The 16,636-nt window shown below is 39.9% G+C and overlaps 1 protein-coding gene across 2 annotated transcripts in view; it reads right to left on the bottom strand.

Annotated features, from left to right (window-relative positions):
- Window positions 1–16,636, bottom strand: part of LOC149195524 (phospholipase D gamma 1-like) — a 284,497-nt gene that overhangs the window by 139,547 nt on the left and 128,314 nt on the right. The window contains exons 5-7 of one of the 2 annotated variants that reach the window (XM_089405351.1): window positions 944–988; window positions 730–798; window positions 461–608 (exon numbers count right to left, since the gene is read on the bottom strand). The exons of the other annotated variant lie outside the window; for it this stretch is intronic. Coding sequence (XP_089261477.1) covers window positions 461–608; window positions 730–798; window positions 944–988 — 262 coding nt within the window. The remainder of the gene's footprint in view (window positions 1–460; window positions 609–729; window positions 799–943; window positions 989–16,636) is intronic. 2 annotated transcript variants of the gene reach the window in all.

The following is a 16,636-nucleotide window of genomic DNA, read 5'->3' as shown; positions in this document are numbered from 1 at the left end:
CTTAGGATTTCAATCTCTCTGAATATTTTTCTTGTAGGTTGTACAGCACAAGAATTTAGGGCTTTTTCGAACTTTTGTTATTTTTATAATGTCTTCAAATAGCAGCATTTTTCTTTTATCCATCCTCATGCCAGTCATTTTCATACATCAGTCAAGCTTTTGGAACTGAAATGAAATTTTGATCGGAGTCCAAATCCTTTTTTCCATAAAGCCTTTTAATAATGTTTTGCTGCATCTACTGCCAGATTCCAATGCTTAACAGCCGCATGTTGTTTAATTTCCATACTATGCCCCATTTGATATTGAATATTTTAAATACAATATGATTCATTTTAAAGATTAATGGCTATTAGTCTCATTTGGAATTAAAGCCAAGAGCAGTTTCTTCTGTGAAATAATTAACAAAACGTGGATAATTTCAATGGCTGTATATTTTTACCACTTCAGGATGCACACATACCTATCTCTTTGTGCGCAGACCAATTGTATGATGACCCAATGAAGTATTGGTTTTCAATATAAATGAAGTGCTGTGCAGATCGAATGGTTTCAACATATGCTGTATGTATGCTCATGTCCACAACCAAATTTTTTAAATAGACTAGATTCTGCCAACAAAAGGACAAACTGTACCCATATAAAATGATATAGCAAAATAAAGTAATCGTTCTCATACTCGAAAGATAGTGAAACATAACAAAAATCACAATCATCAATTTTAACTCTAACCCTAGCCTCAGCTTCCTTTACATCCTTTGGGAAGCCTTTCACAGAACCTGAGTCAATTGACCGGAAAACCTGAGATTCACACCAGACAAAAGATAATATGAAATGACAATCAGTGACCTTTTTATAATCAATAACCACTCTTCCAAGAAGTGTCCGAAAAACAATAAATCACTTAGACATTTGAATAAACTAATAATTAGCCTGCCTCATCTACCTGCACATGCCATGTTTCAGGATCGTTATCATAATATATATTTATCTCTGACATGCCTATTATCTCTGGAAATTGATCTAGTTTAAGTAGTGAATCATCATGCCATCTTTTTAGTTTCATAAATCCATGTCGCTCTGCCGCCTTAGTCCACCGCTGCTCAAAATTTGTGAGGACATCATATGCCGCAGGACCGTCAATTTTACAATATAAGTCATGCCATGGCTCTCTTGGCCCACCAAAATCCATACCTGCCTGTGAAACAATACTCGCCAAAAATGTTTCTCCAAGTCAGTTTTTAAAAATGATTTCAAGTCGTTTAGCAATCATATCTAGACTTTTAGCCAAAGCTTTTACGGAGAAACCCACTTGTAATAATAAATATTTAAGAAACTAGGATATGTATATAGGAATGGATAGAGATGCGTCAGAAATGTAATTTTTGCAGAAAATATTGGAGACAATACAGCTGGGCACAGTAGATATAAAACTGATAAGAAAAAGTTATATGTAACAGAAAACATGAAACATAGAAAATACCATCAATCATTTTGGAAACATAACCGATTCAGAATGACTGTCCCACAGGGATGGAATTTGACCACCAAATTGCCCATCATGAGCCACTTTGGTCCTCAAATACATCTAAAATATTTATCTTCTATCAGCAAATATTACAAAAACGCAGAAATACAATTCATCATACTTTGTTCAACCAATGTGACAGGTGATATTGATTTCAAATTCCAACCTTTGTTCCATTCTTCTACATATAATGAAATATTTTACATTTGATCAGATAATTTCATGTTTTCATCTTCAAGATCATGCCAGGTTCAAGCTCCATATCATTAATGTTCTGTCAAGGGCTAGGAATGTTGGCAGATAAAAGGAATACTAGATCTAACAGCATGTGCTCCATTGGTACAAGCCTATGTCTAATTAAGGTGCCTCTAGTTTCATGTCTCACGTCATGCTAAACCCCTTACTATAATCTGATCTTATATGTGACCGAAGGCAGAGGTTGGAATTACAAATACAAGCTGCTTAGCCTTGTTTGCTGCTTATTTGTTAATATTCACTGAATGGATGAAGCGATATAAATTCTAATTACTGTCTGTTGATGAGGAACTGACAGTCTATGATAAAAGACTTATAGCTAAAGTCTGAAGATAACTGGTACCATTGTCACAACGGATCCATCATTCAATCAGCTTCATATTCTTTATTTCTCAAGGGTAATGTGTGGGAGCCCGGGGTTACCCCAGAGAAACATGGTGCCAGCCTGTAGGGAATCCAGGGAAGAAAGGGGTAAGGGAAGTCCCATGATCTTTAACTTTAATTCTCTAGCTGTCTTGGTGTGATCTTCCCTCAACCTGCCCTGGACCGCTTCCTCAAACTCTGCAAGAGGGGCGGGGGGTGGTCGGGGTCTTTCCTTCCCTTTAACCACCTGTGCCCAAGTTTTGATATATGTCTCTATTTCCTGTTTAAGAGTGGCCTGCTGACTTCGAGTTTCTTCGTGTCTATTTTGGAGATCAACTATCTTTGCATCTATGACATCATTGGGTGGTTGTAAGAGTCCTGTTGACCACATTTTGTCAACAGTCCAAGGAAGCCTAATGTGAATACATGAAGAAATTTTTTCAAAGTTCAAAGTCATCATCCAACACTATTGTATCATTGTAAACCCATTTTTTGCAAATTATATTGTAAATGATGCTAGTATGACCGTTTAATTATGTAACAACATCTCGGTAAGTCTCTGGTTTTGGCAAAGGATTTCATCCTAGGAATTTTTTCAACCTCCCTGAATTATGTGTGTTTCTAAACACGGATACTCAACAAAAATTTTCTTCCAGCTTAAGCCCCAAAGTTATGGTGGAATTCTTTGACAAGGTTTTAGGTGAGTCCTAGTGTTATTTCAAGTCTTTGTAAAAGTGGTTTGGGAATAATTTAAGCACATTTAGCTAAATTATTTTATTACAAACCACTTGGTCTATACTAGATCATATTGTGTCGCAGAATTGGGTAATTTCATGAGGTTCTATATGTAAAGGTGTATTCCCCCTTTGAAGGTTGAATTAATTGTAATATATGATGTAAAAAATATTTTAGTGCATGGTCTCTCATACTTAGACACCATGGCTAAAATGTTTGAGAGTGGAAAAAATATTAATCCCCTTTAGTGTCAATTAATTAAATTTTTTTGGCAAAAATAAAATTAAATCCTAAGCCAGAAAATTAATTAATTTTGAGTCAAAAAATAATTATAGAAAAATTAATATTTCTCCAAGTGGAAAATAATAAAAATTCGTGGGTCAAAGGAAAGTTAGTTTTTGGAGATCCCCCACCAAGGAACAAATTGATATTTTAAGAAAAATTGAGCCCTTAGACTTTAGTGGTTAAGTTAAAGTCAAAATTTTGAGGAAATTAATCCAAAATATTAACTTTTTAAATAATTAAAAGTGGGTTTTAAGAAAAATTCGAAATTTTCCTCAAAATTAAAAATTCGACAGTGGAGATTAAATGATCATCAAGTTATTTTCAATAGTCGAGATTATTTTAACCGGGATCAAACCAACTAGCCGTTATTTTCCACTTAGAGGGATTTCTCTATAAATAGAAGTCATTTTGCTTCTATGTGATATCTTTGGATGATGTAGAGTATGTAACGTTGGTATTGAGCCATTGCTATGTTGGGAACATTTATCTATCATAAGAGAAAGACTTTGGGGTTCAGTTCATCGTGTTTTTCTTCCATTGATCTGTGGTATGTGCTAGTTATGTGCTTTCCTATATTGTGCTAAATTTTTTATGAATTGTTATTTCATTTGTCGGTGGTAAGAACATTCTATTGGTAAATATTTTTTTACCTTAAGTGATCTAATTCACCATATGATCTGACAATTCTACTTGGGGAAAATTATAGAGATTTGCAGGTACACTGGCCCTTGGGCTCCAAGTTCACAAACTGTGGGGAAAAGCCGACTGGCCCTTGGGCTCTAAGATTTCTATATGGTATTTTAATTTTGCAAAAGGGTTTTTGGCCAATATTCAAATTTTTCGAAAAATACATTCATCCATTGTTGTTACTCAAAAAAAAATATTTCTCCAAAAATTCAAATTTGCAAACATTGTATATTTGTAAATAATTTTTTAAAATAATTTGTAAATAATTTTTTAAAATTATTTGAAATAATTTGTAAATTATTTCTAACTCATTTGTTTTGCAGCAACTAGGGTTTGATTGTTTTTGGGGTTTTATTTTTTGTGTATATATTTGGGGTTTTGGCATTTTGATTCATTTGTGCAGGTGAACTTCAAGCTAATCAAGAGATTTTGTTGGGGTTTTGAGGCAGATCTAAGCCTAGGAAGGCAAGATCTTGCCTCCATCATCCTCTAGGCCCAATGTCCAACAATTTGGCAGTGATTATTTGGCATTTTGGTATTTTGCAGGGTTTGAATTTTTTTTAAGGCCTAAGGCCTAGCCTTCCAACCATTCCAGTCCTAGTCGTGAGCCTCTAAGGGCTTCCTAAGTCCTCGACCCCCCTCCTTTACCCCTGTCGAAGCCCTTTTAGAGCTCTCCCTTTTAGCGGCAACCCTTTAGGGCTAAGCCACAAGCCCTAAGGGCCTTTTCCCTTGAGCTACAACCCTTGGAGGGCTTGCGGCAGGCATTAGAGGCCTCCTCCCTCAAGCCACAAGCCTTTTAGGCCCTTTCCTAGGCAGTCGCAGGCCTAGGAGGGCATTTAGCCCTAGCCGCTAGCCCTATTAGGCTTTTTCTCTCCATTGTTAGGGTTCTTGTGGGGTTTTGCAGTCAATTCAACCAAGGATCTAGGCTATTCAATTGTGTCTCCCGGATTTGTTGGTTGCCAAAAGGTCTCTCATCTTCACATTTCATAGTGACTACACCCCATAGCTTGTTGTAGGGAGACAACTTGAACAGAGAGGGCGAGGATCAGAGTGACAACCCCCCCCCTCTTAACATTGTCGCATCTTGCCTGTACAGTTTGGAGGACAACGTGTCCTAAACTTGATTTTCTCGGAGCATTTTCCTAAGAGATAAGTTCTCTGATTCCACCTGCAAGATCCTAGAGGACAATAACTTCCCTTCTTGTAATTGCTCAAATATTGTAACAAATTGGCAAAACTAGGTAGTGAGTATAGAAGGATCAGTTGAGGGGGTGTTAATTGTGGGGTGGATAACGTAGGACCTATCTTGTCATCGCTTTGTAAGTTAGACCTGGAGTGGTATGAATGTTACTTCCAGTATGTTGAGAAGTTGAGTTTAAGGGCAGGACAAAAGATAAAATTGAGGGTGTGGAAGGAAAGGAAGAACTAGGAGAAGAGGGGGATTTTAAGAGGAGGGGGGTGGGTAAAATTGTGAGCATAGGGATGATGCAAAGGGGACGAGGTAATGGAGAAGAACAGGAAGGAGGAGTAGAAGAGAAATCTACTGCTAGGGTTTCGTGTCAAGACCCGCTGCAGAGAGAAGCAATAACAGCTAGGTCGAGGTCAAGCTGGGTTGGTGACAATAAGATGGGGTAACAGCTAGTCAAACTGGTTGATGGTGGTTGGTCAAGAGCAAAATCAGTGGCTGACTCTGACCATGCACTCTGCGCACTTTGTCTATATTCTCTCCATCATATGCATTGGTTTTAAATCACATCTATTGTGTTTTAGTCACATTCTAATGTCATGGGCCATGGGAGTTAGAAAACCCTTATGGAGCTTATTGAGTTGGTCATACAACAAAGGAAAAGTTGGAAATTAGCGCCAAGAGTCAAGCTAGTTGGTTGTGAAATGTAGTTGGTCGTTGATTGTACAATGTAGAACCCTCATGGAACTAGTCACAAGCATTAGGAGAGCCACAGAGAAATGTTAGAGTGGAGAGCTAGTTGTAGAGTTTGGAGCTTCCAAGCACTAGAGCGTGGGACGTGAGCTGACAAGGACCAACTCAGGGACGAGCGTCAATGCAAGGACATGCACCAACTTAGTCTCGAGTTGATTCAAGGCATGCCTAACACAAGATGACATGGGTCGTCGTTTAAGTCGCCGCATTCTTGTTCGTGTTTGAGTTTGACTTTGAAATTTGGAAAAAAGTTCGAGGATGAAAAAATTGAGGATAAAACTTGACATATTATAAAATTTAAATATTAAAAAATATATAATAAAATTTCATATTTAAAAAATATATATGTAAATAAATCCAATCCATATTACAAAATAAAAAATATAAATAAATTCAATCCATATTACAAAATAAATGTATATATAATAAAGTTTAACATCAAATATGTAGGTTATATCAAAATTGTCATGGGCCCATATCGGGAAGCCATCACTCAAGCTTGGTCATTGCCAAGGCCTAGTAACTAGCAATTTATCTTCATCTTGATGAGTACATGCATTTGGATGTGTTGCTGCTTGAATAAGCTAGATAGGAAAACAACATTAAACATGAAAACTAGAACTTGAATAAAACGATTCACTCAAACGAATCTGAATACAAGGATTCATGCAGAGGAAAATTTAGCATTTTACCAATTATTGCAAAAGAAATTAATTTATGGATCGAACCTCAACGATTCTGTTCAAATCTAGATCAAGTTCGACAATTTTCAAATTTCAAGGAAAATGTTCGACAAACCTGATGACTATGGTCGTCGTCAAGATTGTTCATGGAGAGTCACGACAAACAAAGTAAAATGTTGATAGACCAGGTTATTGATGAGACAGGTAACTGATAAGCAATGTTTCCGACAAGAGAGTCGATGGTTCTTCTATAGGAATTCACTGATAAGAAGCCACTAGCATAGTCTTCATTGACCACCAATATAAAGTCAATTTATGCAACAAGGAGTGGGTTGGCCCCTCGGATCAAATCCCAGATGCCTAAAATACCATGGAGTGGAGTGCTCACCTAGTTTTAGTTTCTATCACATAGAATATCACCATATGACCTCAACAGACCCTAAAACTCTAGGGCTCTCTTACCCAAGGTGCTATATCATTCATAATCATGATCAAGCTAAAAACCACCTAAATAGTAATATACTATGCCAAATGTTGGAAGTCCATGAAAGAAGGGAGCACTCACCAAGATTAAGTGTTTATCCCATCAAGTGTCAAAGCAATATCAACCAAGGAAACCAACCACATAGTCTACTAAATCAACATCTCATGCAACATCTTGGAGGATCCACGTTCATCACTATCTAAAAATGCATTGTCATCAAGAAAAAATAAAGGTATGCATCTCAAGCTCATTATCATCCCTGCGAGTCACCTCTACAAAACTTGTCATTTGAGAATCACAATTTACCATTCATGTGGATATTAAGCATAACACCTATCACAGAGTTGTATGTTGTTAAAATCCAACAATTATCCTTCTTGCATGAGTATTGCTATGATGTCTTTACTTGAGGCATCACATTCCAAGACAACGGTTTTAGTGAAGTTGGGTAGATCAAGTACTAGAGTCGTACATATAACATTTTTCAAGTCTGGGATGGCTCATTCTATGACATTATTCCAATTGAAAGCATTTTTTGAGCAAGGTGGTGAGGGGAGTTGCAAGCTTACCATACCTCCTAACAAAATTCTATTCTTGGGGCAAGGCCAATCTTTCATAACCTTAATTTTATTTGGATCCACATGAACACTATCACAACTAACAATATGATCGAAATATTCAACTTCAAAGACACCAAAGGCATATTAGGACCACTTACCAAGGAGTTGACAATCAACAAGTTGTTGTAGGACCTGATCTGCATGGGCGACATGGGCTTGCCAAGTTTTACAATAGATCAAGATGTGATTAAAAAAGATAAGGAAAAAATCACATAGAGTGGGTTTAAATAATTTGTTCAAGAGATATGGAAGGTGAAGGTGCATTGCAAAGGTAAAAGAGCATCACCAAGAACTCGTAATGTCCTTTTGAATGCAAACGCAGTTTTAGAAATACCCCCTATTTCATGCAAGTTTGGTGATAGCCTAAGTAGAGATTGAGTTTGGTGAAGAAATAAGCACCCGTGCGTTCATCTAGAAGGTCACCAATTGACTATAATGGGAATTTATCCTTGATTGTTGAATTCTTCAAAACTTGAAAGTAAAGACACATCCACCAATTTCTTCTTTCTTGAGGACTATTGCCTCACAATGTAGCAAGGGTCTTAAGAGGGTACCTAAGGGACAACTACTAGACCAAGCGATAACAATGGGACAAAGACCCACTGTCACCTCAGTCAGTGTCCCCTTCTCTTTACGGACTTTCACTGATGGGAGGAGTTTTGGTATAAAGGAAATCACTTGAATGATAGGATCAATGGCGAGGTATGAAGTGATTTCCAATGCCCATTCAAAGGAAAGGCGCAAATAAGGGGTCAATGCTTTGAGAAGAAGCTAAATGGCTCTCCAAGAAAGACATACGAGGAGACCTAAACCTAGGGTTGATGATAAGAATTACTAAGGTCAAGTCTCCTAAGATGATTAGGTCCTCTCAAGAAGCTTTAAATGATACTTTCACTCCTTTAAATAGACTTTCGCTATCCTTGAGAAGCCTAGAGTGGGACCACACAAGACCTAGGGTTTATGAATATCCATGGGAAGAGACTCTACAAAGTGCTTTCTAGGTCAAGGTGGGATGAGAGAAAGGGTTTGGATGATTTATTTCACCGAATATTATGTGCCAAAACCCTCAAGAAAGCCAACACACCTAAACGTTCAAGATAAGTTTCAAAGTTGGAGCTAGGGCTTGAGATTTCTCAAGAACAAACCGTGGGAATTGCATGAAACCTGGAGGATCACTAGAGGAGACACCAACGTAGTAGCCTATCCAAGAGGATTCAATAAAAATTCCCTGCAATGAATTTTGCAGGAATCCCTAGCAAGGTTGTCCAAGTTTGAAGGCCGAAATTTTGGAGGAGAAAAAGAGAAGGGAAGAAGGGGTGATCACCAAATTCACTTGGATCAGTGCCTTGTCCTTGGGATATGGAGTCTATGTGATTCGAAGTTTAGCCAAAATTTGTCTTCAAGGAGGCTAACAAGTGATTCCCTAGCAAGCACACTTTAACATTTACCCACCCAAAATCAATGGACTTTCATGGAAGAAAAAAAGTTTTATTCCCCTAGGAACATTCATCTACTTGTTATCAATAGAAGAACAAGTTTTTTTCCACTAGGAACATTTATCTACTTGTTATCAATGAAGTAACATGCACAAATTTGCAATCTAACAATCCTTTACAATGATATTCAACAATTATGGCAGAAAAAGAAAGAGCTAGTTACAAAAATTCTACACACTAGACATTTTTCATGCAAAAATCTTCCACAAGATTACATACAAGACAACAAGAGATATATCCAAATCCAAGATCAAGAAGATGGCTCCAAGAGAGAACAAAAATTTCAGCTCCAAAGATATCGAAAATGCATCAAGAGATCTCGAATAAACAACCAAGAGAAAAAGTGTGAAATTCTCTTCAAGAGAGAGCTAATCCAAGAAGTGATGATGATCCATTACAAATGAAGCTCTCTTTTATTTATATGAGCCTTTGGAAGCTTGATTTAGCCTAATTGGACTAGTTAAGCCCCTAATAATATTATAATGTGCAAAAATAACAATAGCTTTGGTGACAAACCCACCAAATAGCTCAATTGTGTAAAATAAGCCTTCCTAATGAGGCTGAAATGATAAAATAATGGGTGCAAAGAGCCATTGGAAGGCCAAGATGGTTCTCAATGTGCCATGATGAAGTGATGAATGATGCCATGTGAAGGGCTCCAAAATGATGTCAATCAGGGGTTGCCCCTTGATTTCCAAGCAAAACATCATGTGTGGTACTCCCAAGTGGTTGTGGGTTGTTGATTTTTTGTAGCATCGGATGTGCTCTAAGCCTAAAATTTGCAGCTAGGAGGCTAGGAAACATGTATTCCGAATACCCAGAAATCGTTTTGGGAAATTCCACCCAGATATCATATATTTATAATTAAATTTTTTAATGGATGCATAAGTCTGAACTTAGGAAATTAAAATAATTAAAGGGTTATTAATCAAACAAAGGGGTGAAAATCAATGACGGGGTGAAACTTCTCAGCATCAAAAATGATCTGAGCCATTGATTAAAATCTAATTTGGGTCGTTGATTGATTGATCAACGAAAGGAATTATAAGAAGAGACTGATGGCCATTTGGAAAATACATCAGGTGAGAGATCAGAGATCGATTTTCTCAAGAGAGCAACACACGATAGAGAAGTGTCGTTGATGAGGAGATTTGCAATGAGGGGCAAAGATAATTTTCTGGAGGAAGTTTTCTTGATACGGATGTTGGAATTTCTAAGTTTAACCCGTTAGAAATTCTTCTCCTGCGCTATCTAGTTCATTTCTTCCTACTTGTTTCATTACTTAACAAGTTATTTACCATGTAAATACTGAAAATAAACACAAGTACAGTATCAACATCTACAGATCATCAACTGAAAGAAAACAAGCACACAAGTGACACCATTATTTTTGGACCAATATCCCCGAAAAAATGCAATGCGGGAAAACCGGTGCAACTATTCAGAGGGTTTTATTATTATGCAGTTTTCATAATACAACTAGGGTGCTAGAAATGGCTCACCCAACAGAGAATGCCCTCGGCAGTAGTACCTCTCCTAGGAGACAGATATTTCGGTTGATTAATCACTGGATGAACGATCCCACAACAACAATTGCAGCTTCAACTGCTCTGCGTCACCCTTCCCGGCTCACCAGCACTTAATCTACCCCACAAAAATCTCCCAGCGCTACCTCTTGGCCCTGCATCAGCGCTTCTAGCCTTGCATCAGCTTTTGGAGCCTCTGCGTTAGCCCTTACACCCTCTGCTTCACACACGCTTGTCTCTACTAGCTCTGCGCAGCTCCTAGCTGCCTCTGCGTAGCACCCAGCTGCTTCTATGTCAACCTCTCTCGGCTCTGCGATGTCTCTCTGGTACCAACTCTGCCTCTCTGCTATGTATTCACTACCCCTCGTTGCTGATCACTGATTCTATCTCTCTTAGCAAACCTTGCTCTAGAGAATAGAATCACTGATAACTCTGGTGTATTCTCCCACTGACCCTCAAGCCTCCTCTTATACTTTTCTCGTTGGTCCATCAACAACCGAGATTAAATCTCTAATCAATGGCTAAGATTAGATTTGGCTTGATCCATGACTTTTGGAACATTCTAACCCAGTTTTATATTAATACTCATTAATATTTTATTTTTCCTAAGTTTAGACTTAAGAACTCCATTAAAAATATTAATTATTTTAATATCTCCCAAACTGGTTCAGTGGTTAGAATCTGCCCAAACCATTTCTGGGTCTTAGAGATCTCATGTGCTTTAGCCTCTCCACCAATTTTCATGGCTAGAGCACATATGATGCTACCCCAAATCAACACCGGAGAGTGCAAGGCAGAGAGGTCGGAGAGTAGTTCGGAGAGGCAGTGTTCGGCCACACAGAGGCAGTGCAAAGCTTCAGAGGGAGTCTCTATTTCTGCCAGGGAACAGTCGGGATCTAGTGCCGGAGCTAGGGTGTGAGACCAAGAGGCCAAAGGGCCGAAGTTTCCAGCGAGCAGAGGATCGAGAGGAGGTGCAACGCAGTCCCAATAGCAATGACGCAATGACTGCGTGGGTGTGAGACGCAGTAACTGTGCAGAGACAACGCAAAGGCTCATCTTTAGCCCATATCAGTGTCAAATTTCCCAGTGACAGGGTGAGATCATCTCACTATCTTTTTGTCCAGATAGATCTCTGTATAGGATTGCCAGTTTGGGCATCCGAAGAATTGTACTCAGAAATTACTACATAATAATACAAACCCTCAGCTGCTACACCAGTTTCCCACATTGGGTTTTTCCGAGGACATTTGTCCAAAAACAACGATGTCACTTGTGTGTGCTATTTATTTCTTGGTCAGTTATTGTTTCCGCATATTATTTAGGTTGTGAAGGTTGCAATTGTATTTATTTTGATGTTTACCATATAATACTGTAAATAACTTGATTTAGTAGGAGAAATATAATCAGTTGCTGCAGTAGTGATTCGAGGATTCCAAATTTTCACATGGTATCAGAGCGCAGGTGAAGCAAGAAAGCAGACCTGTTAAAATTGGCAACTAGGGCCAAACTCCATGTGGGTCATCTTATTTATGGCAGCTGATATTTTTCTTGGATCCCTCTCATCGAGAGGTGTAGGATTGATCTAAAGATCATCCGATTCCGATAAGTATTCATGGAGTTATGAATTTATTTGTGTTATAAGACAATTCGTCAAGGTCGGCCAGCAACCAAATAAACCCCACATGTGCTCAACGTTTTAGTATAAAAGGAGATGACTTGAGAGTCATTTCTCACACACACTTCTATCTTGATTTCTCTCCACTTGTCTTGGGTTTTAGTGGAAGAGAAATCTAGGAGTGGAAGCCCTAGACGTTGGAGGAAAAGAGGTTGCCCTAGACGCAAATGGAAGGCAGCCCTAACACTATCCTAAGGCAGCCCTAACCTATGCTATCTCAAGGGTAACCTAGCCGCAGTCAAGATAAGGATACACACTACCCTAATAGTTCCTAGCCACAGCGAAGTCATGGGTCTTTTGGAGGACTGAGTTGTTGTTAGGAGGGTCTAGGAGCTGTGCTAGAAGGCAACAATCCAAGGTCTACTTCAGCGAAGGAGAAGGGACGTTAAGGTCACCCTTGTGACCACTTGAAGAGGCAACAAGGTTCGTGTGAAAGCCGTAGGCCTGTAAGTATTGTTTTGATGGTCAAAACAACCCTCCACATGGAGCTATAGGTGTCTCCTCAACCAACGAGGTCACCTACCTTGTAAAGAAAGGGAGGCCACATAATTCAAGGTGAGTTATGGGCTGATCGTTGGACTGCTGTAGGTTATAGGAGGGTGCCCTAAACAGTGATCTAATTTTTGTCCATGAACAACAGTACATAGATGTTGGACACTGCCACATAGGAGCTGCAACGTCACTAACAAATAGGACAATGGAACAGCAACATGTTGGGACGACAACTTTGATGGGACACCCCAATGACATAGGACAGCTATGACAATTGTGTAGCACTGGCACAAGTGGGACAGCTGCTAACTAGTGCAGCAAAGTAAATAGGACAGCAAGGTACATAGTGTTGTATAAATGCATGGGACAACAAGGTACATAGTGCTGTATAGATGCATGGGACAGCAAGGTACATAGTGTTGTATAAATACATGGGACAAGGTACATAGTGTTGTATAGATGCATGGGACAGCAAGGTACATAGTGCTGTATAGATGCATGGGACAGCAAGGTACATAGTGTTGTATAGATACATGGGACAACTGTGACATGGCAACAAAGGTACATGGGACAGCAGCAAGCATGGACAGCATGGCAAGCATAAGGTGCAAGCATGGACAACAGTGCAGCATAAGGTGCAACAGTATGATGTGTACAACATGGTCATGAGGTCTAGCATTGTGATGACGAGGGTGCACCATGATGCAGCATGGTGAAGTGCAGCATGATGACGGGATGCAACAAAATGATAGGTGAAGGAGTCACCTTAGAGAATCAGTTGAAGCAGCATGTCTTCAACTGATCTCATGTATCATCTTCTTAGAGATGATCTATGCTCTTATCTAGATAAGTCAAAGTGTTGACTTCTGTTGTAAATGTACTATCTCTCTCTCTGTTGAACTATTGAAGAACAAAAAAGAAGAATTGATTAAGGGTTTCCCAACATTGGGGTTTGTCCCTGGCTAGTGCCACATCTTGTGTCCTCTTGTCTTGGCTTGTCTTCTATGATTTATGTTTATGTTCTATCTGCAGTTTACTTTAATGCTGATGTGATTGCTAATCTGGAAAAGATATTGAGCTAACTGTGAAAATTGAAATAAATTGCTCTAAGCATAGAACATACCTAAAATTAACAAGACCGGATAGACCCGAGCATTGAAGAGAAGGAGGGAGATGGAAGTGCTGCATAGGCAGCAGATCGAATCCCCAAAGGGATTGCACAGTCCAGGTCAGGAGGGCAAGATTCTCAAGGAAGATCTCTCTCTGAGTGAGTTGACAGAGAGGTAAGATTTCCATATCGAGATTTGTCAACGACAGAGGGAGTAGCGCAGCAAAAGCTTCAGTGCAAAGCAGTCTTCAAGTGAGACGCAGTTTTCTATAGAAGTTTTTGGGGCAGAAAAACATCAAAAGAAGGAAGGGACACTTTTCGAGGGAATTTCTTCCTCAGAGAATTCCTAGCCAGGGAATTCGATTTCTCAATCGCTGAGCAGCAGTAGAAATGAGTAGTTCTACTAACTCCAGCAGGGACTACGTAAGCCAGCCTAGCAGCAACACAGAGAAGAGAGGAGGAAGTTCAACATTTTGTTAGCAAAGATGGCAGCTAATGGGCTAAGAGATCAAGATCGGTTGGACGGAGCATCCAACTATGTGATCATTAAGGTTAGGATCTCCTACCTTCTGGATGAGCATAATCTCAAAGCCTATGTCTATAATGTGATAGCTGAACCTATAGATGCGGATCCACCAAGAAGTACAAGGCTGAAATGGCGAAGGCCAAAGCGGTTGATCCTCGATGGAGTGAAGGATCATGTTGTATGTCACATTGCTGGCAAAGGGACTGCCAAGGAGATGTGGGATGCCTTGGCTACGTTGTATCAAGGATCTTCTGAGCAGCGGAGGATGTACTTGGAGGAGAAAATGAGATCCACAAGGATGCAGAAGGGGGAACGCATTGATCCGTTCCTATCGAAGCTTCAAGAGGTCTGATACTCGTTGGCAGCGGTAGGATCAGCGCCTCAGCCCATCGAGATGGTGAGGTTGGCCTTGAATTCAGTCTCAAAAGAATGGCAAGTGTTTGTCCAGAGTATCCTAGGCAGCGAGAGATTGCCAAATTCGGAAGGGATGTGGACCAGTCTTTAGCAAGAAGAGATGAGGCGAGACTTAGCAAGTGCAAACTTGATGGCAGCAGCAGTGGGACGGAGCGCAAGGAGGAGGAGGAGAATGGAGCTCTTGCATCAAAGGGGCAGCAGGAGCAGCGGAGGCGGAAGAAGGACGTCCCAAAGATCAAATGTTTCCAGTGTGGTGAATTTGGTCACTACGCTACACAGTGTCCTCTCAAGAAGAAGGACAAGGACGAGAAACATGATCTGCAAGCTACAACCTCAAGGTCGAGAAGGAGGAGTTTGCCATGATTTCTCAGATACCTCCAGGGGAGAGGTGGGGTGATCTAGTATCGTAGTTCGAAAGAACTGCAGATGGGTAGGATCCTTGAGGATACCACCTCTTGGATCAATACCTTGCTACAGGAGCCCATATCAGAAGTAGCAAGATGGACCACTATCAGTTGGTGCAAAGGAGTGTCGGAGTGACAGTTGTAGTGGCTAGGAGCGCCAGAGACTGAGCAGCGCAGAGCAGAGTTGGCAGAAGTGCAGTTGGTATAATGCAGAGTCAGCAATAACGCAAAGGCTTCAGAGGGTCAACGCAGAGACTAGCAGCAGTCAAAACTCCAGCAACAAATGCATCATGTTGAACACTTGTTCAGTATTTTCGATGTTTTTCCGTTGCAAAAGGCAGTAGTAGCAGTTGGAGCAAAGTTGCAGTGCAGATGCAATTGGCAGCAACATGTAGAGTCAACGGTAGCACAAATGCAGCATTTGCGCAGTAATTGGTGGGCAGTGATGTCAGACATCAGCAGCGCAGAGGGAGATGTTACAAAGTTAGGGTGATGCTTCAACAAGTTGCATTACTAGAGCATGTTCCTTGCTAAGAGGGAGTGTTGATTATTGATAGCATTGGATGTTCTCTAAGCCTCAAAATTTGTCGAGAGGCTAGGACACATGTATTCCAGAATACCCAGAAATTGTTTTGGGAAATTCCACCCAAAGGCAATTTTATTAAAATAATTAATTATTTTTAATGGATGCCTAAATCTAAACTTAAGAAATTAAAATAATTAAAGGGTATTAATCAAACTGGGGGTGAAACTTCTAGAAGAAGATGAGGATCAAGCCAAAATGATCTGAGCCATTTATTAGAATCTAATCTAGATTGTTGATTGATCAACAAGAGGATTATAAAAAGAGGCTTGGTGGGCATTTGGAAAATACATCGGGTGAGAGATCAGAGATCGATTTTCTCAAGAGAGCAGCACAGCAGTTGTCGGAGAAGGTGATCGAGGAGGTTTCTTGCAGTGAGGGGCAGGGATAATTTTCCGGAGGATGTTTTCCTGATCCAGAGAGTGCGAGTTAGAGAAGGCATAGAGTAGTATGGAGAGATAGTGTTGGGCCACGCAGAGGCAGCGTAGAGCTTCAGAGGGAGTCCGTATTTATGCTGGGGAATAGTCAGGATTAGTGTCGGAGTCGGGGTGTGAGACCGAGAGACTAGAGGGCTCAAGTTTCTAGTGAGTAGAGGATCGAAGAGAGGAGGTGTAGCGCAATCCCAACAACAGTGACGCAGTACTGTGCAGAGACAATGCAGAGGTTCATCTTCAGCGCAGATCAATGTCGAATTTTCCACTGACAAGGTGAGGTTGTCTCACTATCTTTTTGTCCAGTTAGATCTCTGTAATAGGTTTGCCAGTTTGGGCATCCGAAGAATTGTACTCAGAAATTGCTGCATAATAATACAAACCCTCAGCTACTGCATCGGTTTT

The sequence above is a fragment of the Pinus tabuliformis genome, chromosome 2_2 (assembly GCF_031772625.1).
Source record: "Pinus tabuliformis cultivar Carrire ecotype Pingquan chromosome 2_2, CPIR1, whole genome shotgun sequence".
Classification (NCBI taxonomy): domain Eukaryota; kingdom Viridiplantae; phylum Streptophyta; class Pinopsida; order Pinales; family Pinaceae; genus Pinus; species Pinus tabuliformis.
Note: the sequence above shows the minus strand (reverse complement) of the source record. Positions and strands in the feature narration are given on the sequence as shown.